General features: G+C 40.4%; 1 protein-coding gene across 2 annotated transcripts in view; it reads right to left on the reverse strand.

Annotated features, from left to right (window-relative positions):
* tnksa (tankyrase, TRF1-interacting ankyrin-related ADP-ribose polymerase a) overlaps positions 1 to 21,917 on the reverse strand; it is an 81,895-nt gene that overhangs the window by 17,685 nt on the left and 42,293 nt on the right. For both annotated transcript variants that reach the window (XM_039779904.1, XM_039779905.1), the window contains 10 exons: positions 10,636 to 10,730; positions 9,930 to 9,996; positions 9,567 to 9,753; positions 7,338 to 7,459; positions 7,154 to 7,245; positions 6,806 to 6,884; positions 5,663 to 5,834; positions 4,089 to 4,168; positions 922 to 1,067; positions 636 to 801 (listed from right to left, as the gene is read on the reverse strand). In XM_039779904.1, coding sequence (XP_039635838.1) covers positions 636 to 801; positions 922 to 1,067; positions 4,089 to 4,168; positions 5,663 to 5,834; positions 6,806 to 6,884; positions 7,154 to 7,245; positions 7,338 to 7,459; positions 9,567 to 9,753; positions 9,930 to 9,996; positions 10,636 to 10,730 — 1,206 coding nt within the window. The remainder of the gene's footprint in view (positions 1 to 635; positions 802 to 921; positions 1,068 to 4,088; positions 4,169 to 5,662; positions 5,835 to 6,805; positions 6,885 to 7,153; positions 7,246 to 7,337; positions 7,460 to 9,566; positions 9,754 to 9,929; positions 9,997 to 10,635; positions 10,731 to 21,917) is intronic.

The raw sequence follows: 21,917 nt of genomic DNA on the forward strand, positions 1-21,917 counted from the left end.
ATTCTGTTTTTCTAAGTATTTAATTTCATTGTTAGGTTGTTCTTATTACTCCAAACTTAATCTCATCGTGCGATGACAATAAAAGGAATTCTGAATTTAATATCTCAAAGAAGCACATTTTCTCTGCAGCTGATGTGTGATTGTTGGTTTGCTGCACGCGCCCTGTGTGTTGATCTAATAATAATTTATGCGGCCCCATATCGCAACCCTCGGTGATGTAGCCTTGTCTGGAGGTGTTGATGATAGGAAAAACAAAACCACATTCAGCTATAAAACTGCAACATTTCACAGGACTCATTTAGACTCAATGAGATGTGGAATTCAGGTATTACTGCACTGCAGATATTTTCAGCCTTGTAGTCTAATTGGGCTTAAAAAACTCCCAGAGGGCATGACAAGTCATACCTTTGAGCGAATACTTCATAGGCTGTAATAACATGTCATTTAACGGAAAAGTTGGATCCATACGGTTTGTTTGTACACTTTATGCAGCTTTGAATATGCAGCACTAGTCGGATTTTCACGGCAGTGACTACCACTGAGTTTTATCAAGAGTTGATTGCTACTAAGGTTGTCCATGCATTTATGGCACTGAAGGTTAGCTGGACGTTAGGAGAGGAAAGTGCATGTCTAACCTTGAGCAGCAGTTTGCAGATCTCGTATTTCCCCTTAGCAGCGGCTTCATGGAGTGGCGTGAACTTCCACAGGTCGGCCACGTTGACCGAGGCTCCGTGTCTGACCAGCAGCTCGGCCACCTCGTAGTGACCGTACGAACAGGCGTTATGGAGGGGAACCAGACCACTGTGGATGGAAAAAGCACATACAGAATTTCCAGAACTGTACCAAAACCAACGTACTTTCTAAACCAACATAAGTCTGTAAACGTTTACTACAAATGAAACCATAACTTAAGAGTCCCACCCTTTGTCCTTGGCATGCACGTCGGCCCCGTGGTGCAGCAGGTACTCCACCACTGACACTCTGTTGTAGCCGGCAGCAAAGTGAAGGGGAGTGGAGTGTCTCCCCTCCAGATCTCTGCAATTCACATTCTGAGCCGTGCACAAGGACTGGAAAGAGACCGAGACAAAGAGGGAAGATTAAAATGAATATCTGCTTTTTAAAATTCAAGAGCTGATCTACCAAAGAGCCATGAACAAATAAATATACGCTCTGTGGCTGCATAACCAATCACGTAGCACATTATTGTTTCTATTATTCAGCTTTAAAAAGGACAAAGAAAGTTGATTTAGAGATTAGATCATTTCCAGAGGTTTTTCATCAAGTACAATGTGAACAGTTTTTTTTTTTTTTTTTTTATATTCAAGTGCAACAACAACACATTCTTACTGAAGATGGATGATGAGTCGTAATAAATATCAAGATCTGAAAAAGTGACTGGTAGGAAACTGGACCCATCATTTTTCTCTGATAACTGGGGGTAAATCGTATATAATCTACATACAAATATGGATATGGAACATTTCTCTGTCTGGCCTTGAATTTAGCAGGTTGTCTTTCTCAGCACAATGAAACTAGTGTATTTATGTTATGGCTAATTTAATTCGGTTTTAGCAATGCTAGGACCAGATCCCCTGACTTTCACCATGAGGTGCATTTTTGTACTTTGAAAACTAATAACATTACCATCAGCCTCAGCTGTACTTTGTGTGCTTATTAGCAAATAAGCATGCTTATACACTACAATACGATGGTGAAAATGGTAAACATTATACCTGCTAAACATCAGTTAATATTGTCACTGTTAGCATGTCAAAACTAGCATTTAGCTTAAAGCACCTGTAAGTACAGCATTGCTGTAGACTGTTAAACCTATGTCAGATATACAGTGGCCAGCAATGACCAAATGTAAATACACTTTTGTCAAAGTAGAAACATCTTGTGAAGAGGTGATATATCACCCTGATACATAAAAAGGAAGGCTGATGTAAACTTATAAATCTGGAGATTATATCACTCAAATGTTTACATCATCCTTTTAATTCCCTAAAAAACAGAGCCAACAAACAGCAACCAACACCAAAGAAGAACAGACAGTACTTGAGACAGCAAGAAAGAGAAACAAAAATAGAGAAAAGAGTAAAACTGTTCCTCTGCCCACCCACCATGACTGATGATGAAAAATGTGTCCGTGAAATGAAATATGTTGTTTTTTTAAATGAAGGGTTTTAGGGAACAACAGCAACAATATTGAAGTTATTAACTGAAGTTAATGCACATCTGCTGAACTGAGGCAGACACCTGCTACCCTGCTCCTCACAGAACATTTTTCAGTTATTGCAGACCCAATTACACAGTTCAGTACTGAGAGGAGACACAGTGAGAAGTTTATTTTAAAGTTTCCTTCTACCACACTCCAGGATCCTATTCTACAGGAAATAAAATAAAACATCCAGCTGGCAGATGTACTCATCAATCAAGCTATTATCCCTCACTTCAACTGCCATCGAGGCAGCGTCGGGTTGGTTTATGAAAGCTGGTTTAAGGAAAAAAACGTAAAAAAACTGTAGCAGCAGAAACCACAACATTACCATTGATTTAGAGTCGTGTTTATGGCCACCGGAAGAATGTAAGTCCAAAATCAGTCTCCTTTTTGGCTCTATTTTTGATTCTCTTTAGCTGCTAAATGTACTTTTAATAATATACAAAATATAAACAGTAAATGTAGCTGCTACGAAAGCAGTAGAACATGTTGCTGTTCTTTGACCTGTTAGTCCTCTAGTGTTCCAATCTTTCTAACAGTCACAGTCTGAGTCTCAACAGTGGAAAAGATGACAGTAGAAATTATTTCTCTTCTGTCAATCAGTAGCTGTGTGTGTGTGTGTGTGTGTGTGTGTGTGTGTGTGTGTGTGTGTGTGTGTGTGTGTGTGTGTGTGTGTGTGTGTGTGTGTGTGTGTGTGTGTGTGTGTGTGTGTGTGTGCACGCGCGTGCATCACATAAAAAGAAAATGACAGAAAGCCTCATTGCCTGCTCTGCTACAATTCCCTTCCTACCTGCCGAAGCATCACACTTCAGACGCTGACAGACTCTCTTCATCTGGATAACCCCATTACGGTCTGCCTCGGCAAGTAAAGACGCAATGATTTTCACTCTACACCAAATACTTTTGTCAAATGCTTTGCCGGATCTTACCGGGTCCTGACATTTGGTGGGTAGTTTTATCCGAGGCATATTACAGAGCACCATGTGCGCCTACATTTTTAACACGAGTGGGCCCCGGTACAAATCAAATTGCTAACAGTGGCTATGATTATATCGAGTGTTGCGGTCAGAAATGTTATTTGATTGAAAATATGGCCTTTAAAAAGAAGAAATGTTTGCAATTTTACTGGAATCAACGTGGACAGAAAACACAAAGATGTGAACAGAAGACATTAGATTCATGGCCAACAATATCCACCTGACATTTAACAAAAAATCCCTACGACCAGGACTCCATAAGAGTAACAAGAGCAGTCACAAAGGTCAGGGCATTTTGTTCCATTTTCATTTAAAAATGAAGACAGGATTATCTGTGTCACAATTTCAATGAGCCCCTGTTAAAGGTAGATTCTAAAAGTTTTGAGCCCATCTGTAGTTCTTCATATCATGTTGTGTATTGCTGCTTCACATGAATTAAAGTCCTTAATTACAGATTTGCCAATTACGTTTTTACATATTTAAGGACAATATACTCATACATACACATTTTCTTCACTGGATGTCTGTATAATCTGTGGAGCTCAGTCATTTTTAGGGGTAATACATTTATTTATAATTGTTCAATCATGCAGCCAGTCAAGTTTCACGCACATCTTTCTGGACAGGATTCCACATTATTTCCAAACCTTAATGAGGCAATTAAAAAAGATTTCTGCTCCCTCGGAGTAAAATTATTTCCCAGGGTTGGTGTCATTACACATACCAAGGTCATGTTCTAGTTCCCATTTTAATTTTTCAAATGAAGGCGATATTGATTGTTTGAAGGGAAATTAATTGTCTCTCATTTAACCCTTTAATACCCGGAAAAAAACAGTAGGGGATAATGTCAACTATCAGTAACAAAATGTGACAAATCCTAATCAAACTACCTTGACAGTGTCCAGGTCTCCGGCTTTAGCAGCTTCCAGAAGTCTGTAGTCCACATCTGAGTTTCTCACCGGGACGTTCTCTACACAGCAAAACATTGGACAATCACAGAATAAAAATGCTTTGCACAACCGTGAAAGTAAATGTTTCCTCTGCAAATGGTGATGAGAGAAGATGACATTAGACAAAGTCCCTGGCCACACTGAAACCCAGGTCAATGCTGCATGTTAGTTTATGGAAAACTTCAAGAGCAGGCGTGCTGCATTCAAAATAGGAAAAATGTCTACAGTCAACAGTGTTGATTTGCACCTTGACAATAACTGACAGTAGAGAATGATTCACCCTGTACAGCAGAATGTACTGTACAACTGATTTTCCTATTGATGATTACAATGCTGTGGTTAGACAAAGTTTTGCCAATATATCAGGGCAGGCAGATATACTGGAGGTTTCTCTACAGGTGCTCTACTTAAAATGAATAGTTTGACATTTTGGGAATTATGCTTATTCGCATGAGAGTGGTGTCAATCTATTCGAGAAGATTGACACCACTCATGTCTGTGTGGTAAATATGACGCTACAGCTGGCAGCTGATTATTTTAGCTTAGAATGAAAGGAGCGAGGAAACAGTTAGTCTGGCTATTTCCTGACTGGGCGCAGTAACGTCTTGAAGTCTCTGCGTTTGTTTACAGGGAAGCTCCACAGTGTTAGACTGGGTAAACCCAGGCCGATCTGCCGGCGATTTGATTTCACCCCGCAGCTCAGGCTGGAAACCTGTACGTTTATCTATTCTGCTTCCGTTACAATTCTGCGGGGACCAGTCACAAACTGGCTATTCCACCTGGCGCAATATTGGCGGGCTTAACACGATGACGATAGTGAAGCGACGGCAAGCAGCTTTTTGTTTACATTCAACATGGCGGCCACCGAAGCATAGTACTCCGTTGATGCTGCTGTCGCTGCTGTTTTAAAAGATTTCAAAGGCAAGTTTTCTCTGATAACGGAACAGAAACTTGCCCTGGAACAATTCATACAAAAGAATGACGTGTGTGCCTTACTGCCAACTGCCTAATTTACCACCTAACCCCGCTGGTGGCCAAAAGCTCAGCTCAAACCTGTTGTTGCGGTCGTGTCACCGTTGGTCGCGCTGATGGAGGACCAGTATGCCACCCGGATCGTTGGTATGATTGGTTGAAGGACTATCCAATTGCGTACAGAGTCATTTGAACTATGCACACACTCCCAGACTAATGTTCAATCTTAAAAGATTGAGCTTGGTCTGGTGATTGCCAGACTAACCTCAGTGCACCTTTAATCTGGAAATACATGCAGTAATGTAATGTGGCGTTTCCTCTAACACAGAACAGGTGAGTTGGCTCACTCTGCCTTTACCCAATCTGCAACTTCAGTCTGAAAGTATCAATACTGACCTTTCAAAAACAATTCCAGTTAATCCCACTGTTGCTAGCTGCTGCATAGCAACCAAAACAAGGCGCGCGCACACGCACACACACACACACACACACACACACACACACACACACACACACACACACACACACACACACAGGCATACCGTTGAGTATTTGCTGAACAGCTTCATTTCCCATTTGAGCAGCAGTGAATCCCTGCAGTGACACCAGCGAGGCGTCTGCCCCATATCCTAGCAACAGCCTGCAGGTCTGAAGGTGGCCTGCCATTGCTGCACGATGCAAAGCCGTCTGACCCAGCGTGTCCAGGGCGTTCACCTGCAAACACAAGCACCTTTATATCACGGTTGTTGAGAGGAACATTTTTTCCTAAACTGTAGTGTCTTCAATTCTAAAAAAAAAAAAAAAAAAAAAAGTTTCTGGTTTCTGATGAAATGTCTTTAATTTACTAACATACATTCTGATGAATCCATTTCCCCTCAAATAGCCTCATTTACAGTGTGTCTGGTGAGAATAGTCTATATCCTTGACGTTCCACTTCCGGGATTGCTTCGGTGCTGCAGGAAATTCCGCCGGATGCATGTATTTTCGCCGATGTCAGTTTCCTTCCGCTTTCTTTGTGCACAAATTTTAAACTCTGGTGGATTTATGAGGACTATGGTTGACTGCTCCTCAGATCTCTGCAGGGTAAATTGAGACAGCTAGCTGTCAAATCTCAGTCTTCTCTCGCACGACTATTTTGCAGCGGCTCTTTGCGGAGCTTAGCGTCACCCATGACAATTGTGATTGGTTTAAAGAAATGCCAATAAACCAGAGCACGTTTTTCTCCCAACCCGGAATGCTATGTGCACTAGCAAGACTGAAAAAAGAAAATTAGGACTCACTCCTCACTGAATTTCACCCTGTATGACTGTTTTATGACTATTAGATCAAAATGGCAGCTCTGAAAGTAATCCCTCGCGCTTTAATTCTGAGGGTGATTTTGTATTTTATACTTGTAATTAATTTCACTATGTAGAGATCTGTTTTCATGTTGACACTAAAGGGTACTTTTTCTGTTCATTAGTGCCACATTAAATCTACTTTAATTCAATGCAGCGTGAATAACCTTAATAGGAACTGTAAATAGGGATAAGAAAGAGACAACCCCATCTGGATGTACAAACAAAAAGAAAAAAAGGATTAAGGTGGAGGTAGAGGAATATATAAATAGCTGGATGAAGGTGAAAATGAAGATATGAAAGAAATGATAGATGATTTAAGTGAATATGGAAAACACTGTGGTTTACCTTGGCACCATGTTTCTGTAGCACCTCCATGATGTCATTATGAGCACGTTCTGCTGCTACATGGAGAGCAGTCATGAAACTACAGAGAGAAGAGAAAAAAGGAGGAGATAAAGGTGATTGTTCCACATTGGTTTCTTCTGTTTTACAAGCAGTACACCTTTACAAAAACATGCTCATCTAAGTGTGCTACTTTGTACAAAATACCAACTATTAGCAGCTTCAGTTAAAAAGTACCAACATCAGCCTGCAATAATTTCTTTGTTTAATGATTTTGTTGACAGTGTACAGTTAGCATCCAAATCTAACAATCTCACTTTTTGTTTTTGAGCAGATTAAGACAGCACTTACTCTTTATTCTTCTCGTTTACGTTGGCGCCTTTCCTCAACAGCAGCTCCGTCACTTGTTTCCTCTTGGGGTGCGGCGATGCTACCGCACAATGCTAACACACAAACAAAACATCACTTTATCACCTCTGCGCCAGTGTAGGAATATGTGTTTGCGGTAAAGCAATTGTGTGTGTATTCATCTTACCAGCGCAGTCTCGTGGGTGTGAGGGTGTTTGAAGTTGATGATCTCCAGGGCCAGGGTCTTCTTAGCCTTGGCCATGTCAGCTTCGCGAGCAGCTTGAAGCAGCGAGTGGCCCTTAAACTCATCTACAGTAAACACACACAATGTTAACATGTCAGGAACGAAGAAAGCAGCCTCGGTTTCAGGTGAAATTTTAGTTTATCTTGACAGGTTTCCTACGAACCCAAAGCATCTAAACCCACAGAGGAGCATCTGGCGCTTCAACCAAATGACATACTTAAACAAATCTGGATTTACAAGGTTCTCACCTGACCACAACAATAGATTCTTTCACATGCAATGCCTCTGTGGCATAGCAATATTTCAGTAAGTTTACTTCAAAGTTTTGACCAGAGAACTAATGACTTATGATGCCATTCTGTGTACCGGAGTTGGAGCGGAAATAAGTGATTATACCCCCCGAGGACTAAAAATTACAAAAAAACTATTTTGCTTCAGAAGCATTTCAGACTACATAAAAATGAGTCTGTTCAAGTCTATCTACCGATCGAGCGACGGCATTCATGCATTTATAATCAAAGGTTTCAACAAATGATTTGAGCGCCACACAGAATTCAAGGGAACATGGTCAAGAGAGAGAGAGATGAGTCAAAACAAACACCATAAAAAAAAACAGCTGATGAATGGGGGGGACAGAAGCTGCCTCTGCAGTTTATTCTTTTAAGAGAAACTTGAAGTCTTTTTTTTTATCTTGCTAGTCTACCACAGTGCCCCACAAATGTTTTGGGTTTCATGTGCAGCTCCTTTCAAAAGCCAACTTGAAATGGCTTAAAACATTCTTAAGATAGCAAAACCATTACAGTAAACGTTTAATCTGATCTATTAGTTGCCGTTGTTGTTGCATTAAATGACAGACAGTCCAAGATTTGACAAACAGCTGCTGAACAGCAACCAATCAAATGTATATGATGTCAATGGTTTTATTTTCTTGATCTTTGCATTTCATCAGCTGCCTATGAATTCTATGATGTCCTATGCAATTACAATTACATACAAAACAAGATTGTTGATATTTTTACTCAACTGCCAAACAAATATAACCCCCCTTCATGTGGAAGAAATACTACAATATTCTGATTTAAAAAAAACTGGTTATTGCAGCAAATGTCCCACTGAGATGTGTTTCAAAGACACAACCTCGTAAAAAAACAACAACTAATAGGAGCAATTGTACTGCAAGTAATACATAAACTGATGACGGCGTATGATTCTTGTAGCGCTTGATGTTTGTTTGATCTGCCTCATTACAAAGATAAAGCAACAAGTGCAGCAGCGAGAGAGCTGACTCACTAATTTACTTTCAAAGAGTTGCAAAGATCTTTCTGGCATCGGCAAACACTTATCTTGTCTGCTTTGACTGTGCAGATGTAAAAAATATATTTCATTAATTACAGCGCTCGTTCTGTTTAATTAACATACATCTGCAAAATGCTCAATTCAGAGAACACATGCATGGGGGTGTACTGCTTTTATGGATGCACAAATACATGACACATGTTCCAAACACAATCAGTATTTTGAAAAGCAACAGTGGAGAAGAGTATGAATATATTGTGAAAGGTTATCTGGATACACATCTTGAGCAAAAATAAATCAACTTGAAATCAAAATGGAACCTAATGCATAGTTGTTCAAGGATATTAGTATTCACAACGTATACACAGACGAGAGAGCATCTTTTAGAGTTTGTCAGCCCTGTGAGGGTTGCTTTAGCCAAGTTTAACCTGAAGGAGTTTCTGACAGCTTCTGTACGCTTTGCTGCCACAGAGGAAATTAGTCCATGACAAGTAGAAATTATGGACTTGTTTGCACTCTTCTTCTATGGTGTTTCATCAGTACACATGAAAAAAAGCTGACTATATTATCACCAGTCAAGACTTCATTTTGTTCTACTAAGCTTTCCAAGCATGTGGAACGGTTATTATCAGCGGTTATTATCTGTCTCTCTTCAAACCCATAATTCCTTGTTTTCAGCTCCAGAAAACAACAGTTCTCTCATCAAAAGATTGACATTCACATTTCCAAATGTCTGAATGCTCAATACATTCAAACCAACTGCTCCAAACATGCCTGGTGTAAATATACCCATCCTAAAACAACCTATTCATTAATTCAGCACTGTGACACATTTAGCTGCAGCTGCAGTTTATGTAAATGAAGCACCACACTCACATGTAAGTCTCTCCTTTAGCTCGGGAGTGGGCGCCATGTCCACTGAGCTCTTGCTGTGGCAGTTGAGCAGGGTCGGGTCAGCCCCGTGGCTCAGCAGCAGGGAGCAGACCTCTACTCTGTTTTTAGATGCCGCTTCATGGAGTGGGGTGAACTGCCACAGATCCATGGCGTTCACACACGCTCCATGCTGGAAAACAAAAGGCATTGTGGATGAATAAATGGGTGGAAGATAGAGAGATCGAAAAAAGTAGCTGGGAGGAAAAAGAGCAAAGTCTGCATTGTTGAGAAAAAAAAAAAAAAATATGATGCTATTAATTAAGAGTAAGTGCACTGCCTAAGCTGAGCTAGCATGTGTGAATGTACCTTTAGCAGCAGCTCAGTAACTTCATAGTGTCCATAAGAGCAGGCATTATGTAGAGGCACCAGACCACTGGAAGAGCAAAACAGCATTCTTAGTAACACTGAATATACATTTGAACTATTTAAACACAGAACTTAACACCCTACTTCTTTACCTCTATATCATCTTTCTGCAGTTTAATAATGCATTTTGTAACAAAACCCAAGTCTGTAGCCATGCTAGCAGCTACGTGAGGCTGTACTTAGGCACAGAGGCACTTTGAGCTAAATGCTAACGTCAGTGTGCTAACATGCTCACAATGACAACGCTAACATGTCGATGTCTAGCAGACACTGTTTAACATGTTCACCAGCTCAGCTTAGCATGTTAGCATGCTAACATTTACTAATTAGCACTAATCATTTCCATCCTGACAGCCATGTTGGTAGCATCTCAATTATTTCACCAAATGTATTCTTTACGATAAAATTCTAGTTTCATTACACCTTATCATGTTCTCACACTGTCTGCCTAAATTATCTAAGCTAAATTTTAAAGAACATCAATTGAGGGGAACAGCTAGAATCAGTCTAGCAACTACACCTGCCACCTCTTCAAACTCCCAAACCAAAAATCTAAATTAAGCATGTCTAGGTATGTGCATGATCTAGTTTTACCTTAAATCTATTCAAATCTATTCTTTTTATTTTTTTATTTACTTGTACATACCCCTTGTCCTTTGCGTGAACATCTGCTCCATGCTGTAGTAACAGCTGAACTATCCTCACCCTGTTGTATCCTGCTGCCAGGTGGAGTGGAGTGGACTGGAGAGACAGGAAGGGACACAGAAAGAGTCAAAGAGGGACAATAAGAGCAAGACAAGAGAGAAAAAGAAAAAGGGTAAGTAGGAGACACACAGTGGGAGGGAAAAAATAAGAGACAAAAATATAAAAAAAAATGTTAGTCCACATGTTCGTTCTACAGCCTATCATTAGGACTTCATGACATCAGTGCTGTATACAAGTGCAATAAGGAGGTACACATTCTGGCTCTCACTGAGCACCCAGTTGTACAACATTCCTTAAGGTAAGAGAGAAATGGGCTGTTCCAACATTTAATCAGTCTACAGTTATAAACCCCTAATATATTTCCTCTATAAAACTGATGAAGAGCTGCAGTTCTGAATGGTTTAAAATGGGACTGAGATGAGATGGCTTCAGCTCTCCATGCAGTGCTTCCTCGTTATGCTCTCAGCAAAGGCCATTCTTCAAAGCTGGAGTGAGACCCACACTGGTGGAGAAATGCTACGGCGGTGAGAATGTTCCCATTATTCAGTCAAATTGAACTTGTTACAGGAAAAAGTAATGGAAATCCTGCCTCTCAGTCATGATATAAAAGTCATTTTACAACACTGGATGTACTAGAGATCAAATTGTGAATAAGGCTGGGATTAAAGCTACTACATGCAGCAGGCAGATCTATTTTAACAGTTCTTCCATAGCACACACTGAGCTAACTAGAAATGTCCCTTTCACATATGCCATTTGGCCTGCAATCTTCCAGAAATTCTCATGCTAAGAGTCAGTCCATATTCCAGAAAAGCTGACCCACCACTTATTAGCCTTCAAAACCTACTAATATTTCTGTGAATCAAAGCCTTAACAATGATACTATGAAAAAACCTGTTCATAATTCCTGCGTGAAAGAGTCAGTTCACCCAAATTACAAAGAACGTATTCCCTGAAGGATTTAACCTTCATTTTAAACACAACAATGTATGCATGTGGAAACTACATTCTACGTTCCACCTGGTTTCATAACATAATAACAGGTCCTACATGGTGATGGCATGGAAAAGTGGTAGATGTTTCATCATCAATCAACTTTCTTTTTTTTTATTCCAAGGAAGGTAAGTGAGGACGGGTGCCTCCATGGCTTTTTAGACCTTACTCTACTAAACTATACTCCACTTCCTTGTGTGGCATCAACATCAGCATGTGAGCTGAACCGGCTGTGCCGATTGGTCAGCCTATTGTCAATGACAGCTCTTGAATATTTTTAGCACCATCGCCCCCTGGGATCTGTGTGAACCTCTCTAAAAGTGCCAAGATTCCTCCACATCATGCATTCGGTCATGGCATCGCAATGGAACTGATTCTGTTGACAACCACTTTATGCTCTGAAAGAAGAACGCCGGAAAGGCATGACCACGTGGAGGTGTCGGGTGGAAATAAACGGAAGGTGCTCAGAGAGGAAGACCAGGAGTTGTGACTCCTGTCAGCAGGATTCAGATGTTGGTGGTATGATGGCTGCACAGGGGATAGCCATACCCAAATCTTATGATAAAACATCAGCATGATCTTCATACAACAAACCAAGTCAAATCCCAAAACAGTGCATCAATCGGAGCTGAGCAGGCCAGCTGATTTAAACAATTTACCAGCATTTTTTGGGATGTCAATTGCTATCAATTTAATCAAAAAGCACAAGCTGAAATATCAATAGAATTCAGAATGCTACAGTACAGTTAACAGACCTTTACCCTTACAGTTAACCTCACACACAGCTGTATTGGTGTTCTAGGTATCTTTCTTTCCATAACAATGTCATTCACAGGTCACTTATAGAGAAATATATATATATATATATATTTCAAAGTGTAGAAAAATGGTATTAGTTGTTGCAACTAAGGATTTTTTGTCAGATGAAAGTGAAAATTAGCTCCTGGTGCTATTTCACTTTGAGCCCATCTCCTGCTTAGAGTTGACCAGATGTCAGAGGAGATCTTAAAAAATAGATCATCTCTGCTGATCTCTGAGTTCAGCAGAGGAGCAGCAGTGAGGCAGAGAGGCAGAGCTGGGTGGACAGATGGTACACTCGTATTTACAGGATGTGACAGCAGCATTTGGAAGGACCAGGACAGTTACACAGACTACACAGTTAGTCATCATCCTCATTTCAAATGCAGTGTCGTTCTGTGTGTGTGTGCGTGCGTGTGTTTCTTATTTCAAATTGTAGATATAAATAAACAGTGATCAGGTCCTCAGTACATTTACATACATTAAACCAGCTACACACACACACACGCACTGTTGCATCACCATGATGTTGTTGCCAGGGTCAGACTGGGTTTAAGCTCCACCCCCTCAATCTGTCAACCATGTGAGAGCTGTGTGTGTGTGTGTGTGTGTGTGTGTGTGTGTGTGTGTGTGTGTGTGTGTGTGTGTGTGTGTGTGTGTGTGTGTGTGTGTGTGTGAGAGAGAGAGGAGGGAGAGAGGGAGTCTTGTATTGGATTCTCCACACAGAAGTCTATTTGAATTAAAGTCATAAAAAAGCAGCTCCAGCTGAAACTTAACACTCTGACCTTAGCAGCCACACGCCAATAGTGCTAATAATCAAAAGCATCACCCATTTATCATCTATCTGAGTCATAATACATCCATCGTCCTCCAACTTTCCTCCACTGCAGCCGGTTCTTTTTCTAGTGCACTGAATTTATGCACTAAAGATGCATTTCTTTCAGTATTTTTTTTTTTACTATTTGAAAGGTGGCCCTTCAGATGGCGGAGAAAGAAAAAAGGAAAGTGTTTTTTTAATGAATGCTCTTCAAAGACAGTGCAGCAGCAGTACAGTGAGCAAAATAAATAAGGGTCTTTAAATGTTCTGGTGTTTACACGGCATAATATTTCAAGTGTAGAGAAGATCAGATTAGCGTTGTTTATGACTGTTCATAGTGTATAATAAATTAAGTATGTATTCAAGATCCAGAGAGATGTGAGAATGAGAGCATTTTAGTCTAAAAAAATAGGTTGAACCCTGGGCTTATGGCATAGTTACTATGTTTTAACTATGTATATAGCCTACTGTTATTTTCAGGATCAGTTGTGAAATACCATCATTTGGCATGTAAGTGATAATGCATGTTGAAGTACACTTTTAGTGAAAAAAGCGTTTTATGAAATGTCATGCCATGCTCTATGGATGACAATGTTTTTTCTGTCGGTCAGTCAGACTGAACACCCGCAAAAGCGTGACTGTAGTAAGTTAGATGTCGTTTGTTTTTGGTGCCCGTGTCCTTCAATTCTTGGTGTTTCTATCCATAAAGTGCTTTGATACTTGATGAAATTTGTTGCCCCAAAGTGAAAAACCTAGTAGACGATATTTCAAAGAGTGGCAATCGGCACTCACAGCGACAGACTGAAAATGAACAATAGCAATAAAAAAAAAAACATTGTGGTGTTTTAATCACCTAAAAGCCTTTCTGAGAAGGTAGAGGGGAGTCAGTAGTGGAGGAGGGGAAGGAGAAAATATATGTTGAAGCCAAGATGGAAAATACTAATCTTTCTTTCTGACTTACCATGGTAGCATTTATCTTTTTTTATGTATCCCTTCCTTCTCCATAGAAACACTATTAATATGAATGGTAGCTACAAATTCTCGTCACATTACAACATTTATTTGATTTTGCTTATTTTGTCATTTGACAGCAAACACAGACGTCTCAAAAACAGCATGAAAAATAAGCCGGACCATCACAAATATCAATCGCACATTTAGATTTAACAAAACATAAAAAAAAAAACGTATGGGCTGTGTAATCTGCTGCTTCCTTCTTTGTGATGTGTCCCATTGTTCTTTAACCTCTCTTCCAGCATCCTCTCTCTCCCTCTCAGTCTTACAGTTCTCTTTACGAGCCTGTCAAGCTGTTCCCATGACAACGGTGACTGCTAGCTGTCAGCAGTTGCCATAGCAACGCGACATGATCTATCTGGGGGGGGTGAACGGCCACATTTGGACCATTTTGTTTTGTGTCGTTTGCATGAGTGTGTGCTAGTTTGATTACAACACACACACACACACACACACACACACACACACAGTGTCAGCGTTAAAAAGAAAGAAACCATGGAGGAAAGAGGGTGAAATATATAGCTGTCTGTACCTCAACTGAATCTATATACAGTGCCTTGCGAAAGTATTCGGCCCCCTTGAACTTTTCGACCTTTTGCCACATTTCAGGCTTCAAACATAAAGATATAAAACTGTAATTTTTTGTGAAGAATCAACAACAAGTGGGACACAATCATGAAGTGGAACGAAATTTATTGGATATTTCAAACCTTTTTAACAAATCAAAAAACTGAAAAATTGGGTGTGCAAAATTATTCAGCCCCCTTCAGTTAATACTTTGCAGCGCAACCTTTTGTTCTGCGATTACAGCTGTAAGTCGCTTGGGGTATGTCTCTATCAGTTTTGCACATCGAGAGACTGACATTTTTGCCCATTCCTCCTTGCAAAACAGCTCAAGCTCAGTGAGGTTGGATGGAGAGCGTTTGTGAACAGCAGTTTTCAGTTCTTTCCACAGATTCTCGATTGGATTCAGGTCTGGACTTTGACTTGGCCATTCTAACACCTGGATGTTTATTTGTGAACCATTCCATTGTAGATTTTGCTTTAGGTTTTGGATCATTGTCTTGTTGGAAGACAAATCTCCGTCCCAGTCTCAGGTCTTTTGCAGACTCCATCAGGTTTTCTTCCAGAATGGTCCTGTATTTGGCTCCATCCATCTTCCCATCAATTTTAACCATCTTCCCTGTCCCTGCTGAAAAAAAGCAGGCCCAAACCATGATGCTGCCACCACCATGTTTGACAGTGGGGATGGTGTGTTCAGGGTGATGAGCTGTGTTGCTTTTACGCCAAACATAACGTTTTGCATTGTTGCCAAAAGTTCGATTTTGGTTTCATCTGACCACAGCACCTTCTTCCACATGTTTGGTGTGTCTCCCAGGTGGTTTGTGGCAAACTTTAAACGATACTTTTTATGGATATCTTTAAGAAATGGCTTTCTTCTTGCCACTCTTCCATAAAGGCCAGATTTGTGCAGTATACGACTGATTGTTGTCCTATGGACAGAGTCTCCCACCTCAGCTGTAGATCTCCGCAGTTCATCCAGAGTGATCATGGGCCTCTTGGCTGCAACTCTGATCAGTCTTCTCATTGTATGAGCTGAAAGTTTAGAGGGACGGCCGGGTCTTCGTAATATTGCAGTGGTCTGATACTCCTTCCATTTCAATATTATCGCTTGCACAGTGCTCCTTGGGATGTTTAAAACTTGGGAAATCTTTTTGTATCCAAATCCGGCTTTAAACTTCTCCACAACAGTATCTCGGACCTGCCTGGTGTGTTCCTTGTTCTTCATGATGCTCTCTGCGCTTTAAACGGACCTCTGAGACTATCACAGAGCAGGTGCATTTATACGGAGACTTGATTACACACAGCTGGATTCTATTTATCATCATTAGTCATTTAGGTCAACATTGGATTATTCAGAGATCCTCACTGAACTTCTGGAGAGAGTTTGCTGCACTGAAAGTAAAGGGGCTGAATAATTTTGCACGCCCAATTTTTCAGTTTTTTATTTCTTAAAAAAGTTTGAAATATCCAATAAATTTCGTTCCACTTCATTATTGTGTCCCACTTGTTGTTGATTCGTCACAAAAAATTACAGTTTTATATCTTTATGTTTGAAGCCTGAAATGTGGCAAAAGGTTGAAAAGTTCAAGGGGGCCGAATACTTTCGCAAGGCACTGTATTATGCACTGTCAGTGTGAAAACTACAGGTGTGATCTGCAGCATCGGTTTAAGCATCAATCAGCAAATGACATCCTTTTCACAAAATTATGATGCTGTCTTGGCTTCATGCTACAGACTAATATCTTAATAAAACATCTTTCTAATGTGTCAAACCCAAACTAAAGCTATCCATTGGACTCCTGCTAAGGGCTGCATTTCATAATTCATCCAAATGGTGTCCTCGGATTTGGAACCTGGATAATCCATACAGTCATTCTGTACCCAAATGTTCAGAAACGTATAACTCCAAAGACTAATTTTGACGTTTCTCCAGGTATTTTAAAACATTTCTCTCAAGCTATCTCTAAAAAAGGTTGTCTCATTATGCAATTATTTAGGAGATAAGGTTATAAAAGAGGCTAAATTAGGGCTAAATGTAAAATAGTTGTGAGCTGTTGTCGGTTAACACATTTCCACAGTCAGTCCCTCCAGAAAAACGTGATTATGCGATCGCATAATTCAATGCAGAATCAGCCAAAGTCTGCATATTTATGCGGGGCCGCATTTTTTTCAAATACACTGCACTTTTTTTCCCGCGCAAAATATGCAGGGCTTGCATGATTTCATAATCCCCGCATTTTTGTTGCAAAAAAGTCACATATATCTTAGCAGAAAGTTGAAAAATGTTGCGTTTACTTCACACAAGAGCAGCCATTTTCCGCTGTTGCCATGGGAACGTTATGAAGTGACGTAATTACGCAACGTGAACTTCATCGAAAAGCGGGGGGGGGGGAATTTGACATGCACTTTGAGTCTCTTAAGTTGGTATCCAATAAGAAAGCTATCTTAATATCTGATATCTGAAATTTCTTTAAGTGCTCCTGCTGTCTATATTATTAACGATTTTTGAAAGTCTGTCTCTTTTGTATCTTTTATTTCCCTCTGTTTAGACTATTATTTATTTTTACTTTCATATTATATTATTTGTATATATTTTGTATCTTATTTGTTTACGTATTGCGATGACTGAATATCTGTAAACAATTTTTTTAAATAAAGTAAAAAAAGAAAAGCAGGGTGTTGAGGGAATCACTTTTGTTTTCTCTTTTTCATCAAACGTTTTTGCAAGTTTCCGCAATTTTTGCAAGTTCCCGCAATTTCATTGCATAAAATTGCATAAATATCCTGCATATTCTATCGCATTTTTTAAGAAAACGTGCAAAGAAAACTCCGAAGTTTTCTGGAAGGACTGCACAGTTCATCAAAAAAACATGTTTAAATGTAAGAGTAAAACTATACTTTTTATGTTAGCATAAATAATGGAACAACTTCACTCCGCCTGAGCTGCCTCAGTACTCAGGTCAGGTCTGCACTTCAGCAGGTGAACGAGCTAACAAGATGAGTAGTGTCAGATGACTGGATCAATAAACATTAGCAAATCTGTGTCCTCTCACACACACACACACACACACACACACACACACACACACACACACACACACACACACACACACACACCTCTGACAGCCCAGTCAACAGCTTGAAAGATAAATAATCCACAGCTAGTCTTCTCATCTTATGCTCTCCATGCACACACACACACAGCCAGACACACAGAAACACACACACTGATATCAGCCTCTAAGCTATAAACACTGACTTTTCCGAGGAGCTGTGGGCTCCACGGCAGAGTTTAAAGCTAAGCAGTTCCGAAATTAACTTCAGGAAAACACTCCTAAATTAGTCTAGAAATCTAGACGCACCATAGCGGCAGCAAATGTATTTTGCAGCCAGGGTCAGTCGAGCAACTCTCCGTTGGCTTGCAAGCTGGAAAAATTCTGGTCAGGCCAATCATATCGTGTATAGAGTCGGTGGGCGGGCTTAACATAAGGACGGCAGAGTTGCGCCTGTTCCGCGTGAATTCCCGGCTCTGACACAACAAACCGACGACCGACCGTCTGCAGAAAAGGCAGTCGGACTGATCAGTCGGCTCCCAGAGGTCCAAAAAGTGCCTCGGAAGACACCGAAGCGACGCCGACTTGAGCATACGTTCTGCGCGTGCGGGAGACGTAATACGTCTCCATAACAGCAGGCGGTGCTAATCTGTATTGTCCAATAGATCCATGGTATTGTCGCCATAGACTGTATATTAACAGTCTATGATTGTCACCCAAAAAATGAAAACCGGCAGCTGATTGGACGAATGTGTCACATGGGTCTGGCTTCTCCCGAATTTCAAAACCGACCATAATGGCGGCTCGTTCGGAATATTATCTTGTATTTTACAAAAACAGTTCACCGAAACGTGTTTCTGAAAACATTTTAAGCGATAAATAGGCCATGCAGTTGCTGAATCTGTCTTCATTTCAGATCGACAAAGGAGAGTTTAAAAGATTTTCGTCAGATTTTGAGAGGCATTAGTCAGGCTCATCCCGCTCGTCATTTCCAGTAATTGGTCATCGAGTCCGACTGCCCACTGGCCGATTCAACAAGTCAAATCGGCCCAAATGAAGGCCGACGGCTCCTCCTCCGACTGACGACGGCACGGAACACACCGAACAGACTTGAGTCACCGACCTCGGCAGACTGGCCGACGGCCGATAATCGGGTTGGTGTGTCAGCGCCTTAACCGAAAGAGACTTTTCTTTCTTTCAATCTCAGATGGACGCGAAAGTTTTTTAGAAGCACTACATTTTTTTCCAAGTATCTTTCTCCATTCAGTTAACTGTTAAACCTCACATCACAAAAGCATTACTTCGGCTACACATTCTTATAGAAAAGTTCCATATTATTATATTTAGGGACCACACTGGTAGTTGGTGTATATTTTAGCCAATTAGCTACTGTTTATGACATATACATGTTTATATGTGGTGTACAAACTACCAAAATCATATATATATTTATATTTATCCATCTATGAATCAAGGAATCTCCGTGCCTGTGTCCCCACACATCCGAAGTACAGCAGTGGAAGCGGGGACTCTGGTATCGTGTCTTCTCGTAGACCGTAGATAAAAAGCCTACAGGAACATTGCATTTCTTGTGACACTAATAACATTACCGTCTGTAAACCAAATCCATACTTCAACATTAAAACGTCAAGCCACTAAGCCTGTTTGGAAATGAACACCTCTGCTTAAGTGTTAAACTTGTTAACGATATAGGACGAGACAGCTCCGCCGTCATTAAACGCTGACTGTGGCGACATTAACATGTATTGTTTACGGAAAAAGACAACACTAAAAGTAGAGTGAAATCTGAATCTGCAACGTTCTCTGTCAGGCAAATGTAGTAGTAGAATGTTTTCCTCTGAAGTAGAAGTACACTGTAAGTCAGTAGGCTACCGTATACAGTGAGGTTGCATATTAAGTGCTTTGGGGTCACCCTATTTGTCATCTGCCACATGAACAGTTAACAAATGCCTCTGGGTATTTCTTTGCTTTGTTTCATGAGAGCAGGAGTACAATTACACATCTCTCAGACCGGGCATCAGGTTACATTTATGCACACACTGACCACTGACACTGCTGTGAACAATCATTCATCATTCCTACAACCTTGTGTTGTGTTCGCCTGGATTTGTAAACATGAGCGAGCTTCCGTCAAGACAAGAGCCATGACGGGCTACACTCTGATCTGAGAGGGTTTCCAGGCATGTTGGCATTTTTTTTTTTTTGAATACAGAGATGTGAGCAACGAAATCAAAAGCACCTCATTCGATTGTAGAGCAAAAGCTCAGGAAACAGCCGACCTTGCATATGTCAGCATAGAGCGCTTGCAACTTTTTCTTATGACAGTGCGTCATGTTTACTGAAATATAACATAGTCTTCAAATGGCATGACATATTGTATGGCCACTATGCTCTATTCCTGAAAATTCTTTTTTGTTTTTATTCCTTTTGGAGATGCATGTTTTTCAGTCAGTCGGCATGGTGCTCTCAGCAGGATAAGCTCCTACAGTATAATCAACATTTAAATAAGGCTTCAATGAAAGTATTTTCTCTTCTCTTTCCTCTCTCTCTCTCTCTCTCACTCTCTCTGGATCTGAATCTTGGTCTTGCTCTTGAGTTGTCTGAGTCTTTGATGTTCGTGCCAGCTAGGACTCAAGTGGGTGCGATGATTCTCACTGGTAAGATATAGATCCAACATTCACAATATTCACAAACAAAAGGCAAACACACACCCACACCAGACGGAACTCAACAGAGTCCAGAACATTAAATATATTCCATGAAAAATTGAAAACAGTATTTCTAGCACTGACAGTCAGTCAGTAGTTGAAAGTGCTTGAAGAAAAAGTCAGTGAAGGGGAAGGGAAAATTGAACATTAAGAAAGAGTGTGGGAAAAATGAGTCCAGCCAGCCTGTGTGTGTGTGTGTGTGTGTGTGTGTGTGTGTGTGTGTGTGTGTGTGTGTGTGTGTGTGTGTGTGTGTGTGTGTGTGTGTGTGTGTGTGTGTGTGTTGTGTGTGGGGCGCCGTGAGAGAGAGGTTTCAATAGAGGCAGCTTGATAACACTCTCCACTCAGCTGTGTCAATAATATCCCACTCTGATGGGCCCTCAATCATCATCTGAGTGTGTGCAGGCAGGCAGGCACGCGCACGGCTGTTATTCTGCTGTCGCCTATACTATCGAGCAGTGCAATAAGAACAAAAAGCTTTTACTAGAATTAGAGTTGTGGACGGAGAAACTGTTTTACGGTATACAGTACATTGTCAAAAAAGTGACAACCTAACATTACACCCATATGTAATTGTTGTTCAGAAACATGGACATTATGTTACCTTAACAGCCTCAACTCTACTGAATTTTTTAAAATAATTTTCTGCTTTCACATTGAAAGTTCTTTTAACTGGAACTAAGGAGCATAGCCCAAACCAAAACTGCTTCAGACTAAAACAACAGTATGTGGTCAGGGGTGGCCAAATACTAGTCCTACAACTAACACTAATGTCCATATTGCATCTCTCACCATCTTGTTTGCTCACCCTCTCTTCCCATGTGTGCCTGCTGTGTGTACAATCAGGGCATTTGCAATCAACATTTCTGCATTTGTTATATATATTTAAGTTATATAATAGTTATATTTAAATCTTACTGTCTGTTACTTATACTCACTGTCAAAGGCCCATATCTTTGTCACAAGAAATGGTCTAGATTGCCTCTTATTTTGTGTTAAATTGTTTTCTATTGCCATTCCCCATGCACACTCATCCTACTATAACATATACCAAATGACATCATACTTCAACCAGGTACCTAAACTAATCATATAGTAAAACATGATTTGTATTTGAACCTCACCTTAAAAAAAATAACAAGTGGGAAAGGTACCCTCAGTTTCACCTAATATCTAAACTATTATGCAGAACTGACTCAATTTCTGTTAGCAGTGGGAATGCAAATCCCTATCGCCCCATTAAATTACCCTAACACCA

Source organism: Perca fluviatilis, chromosome 17, assembly GCF_010015445.1.
Source record: "Perca fluviatilis chromosome 17, GENO_Pfluv_1.0, whole genome shotgun sequence".
Lineage (NCBI taxonomy): Eukaryota > Metazoa > Chordata > Actinopteri > Perciformes > Percidae > Perca > Perca fluviatilis.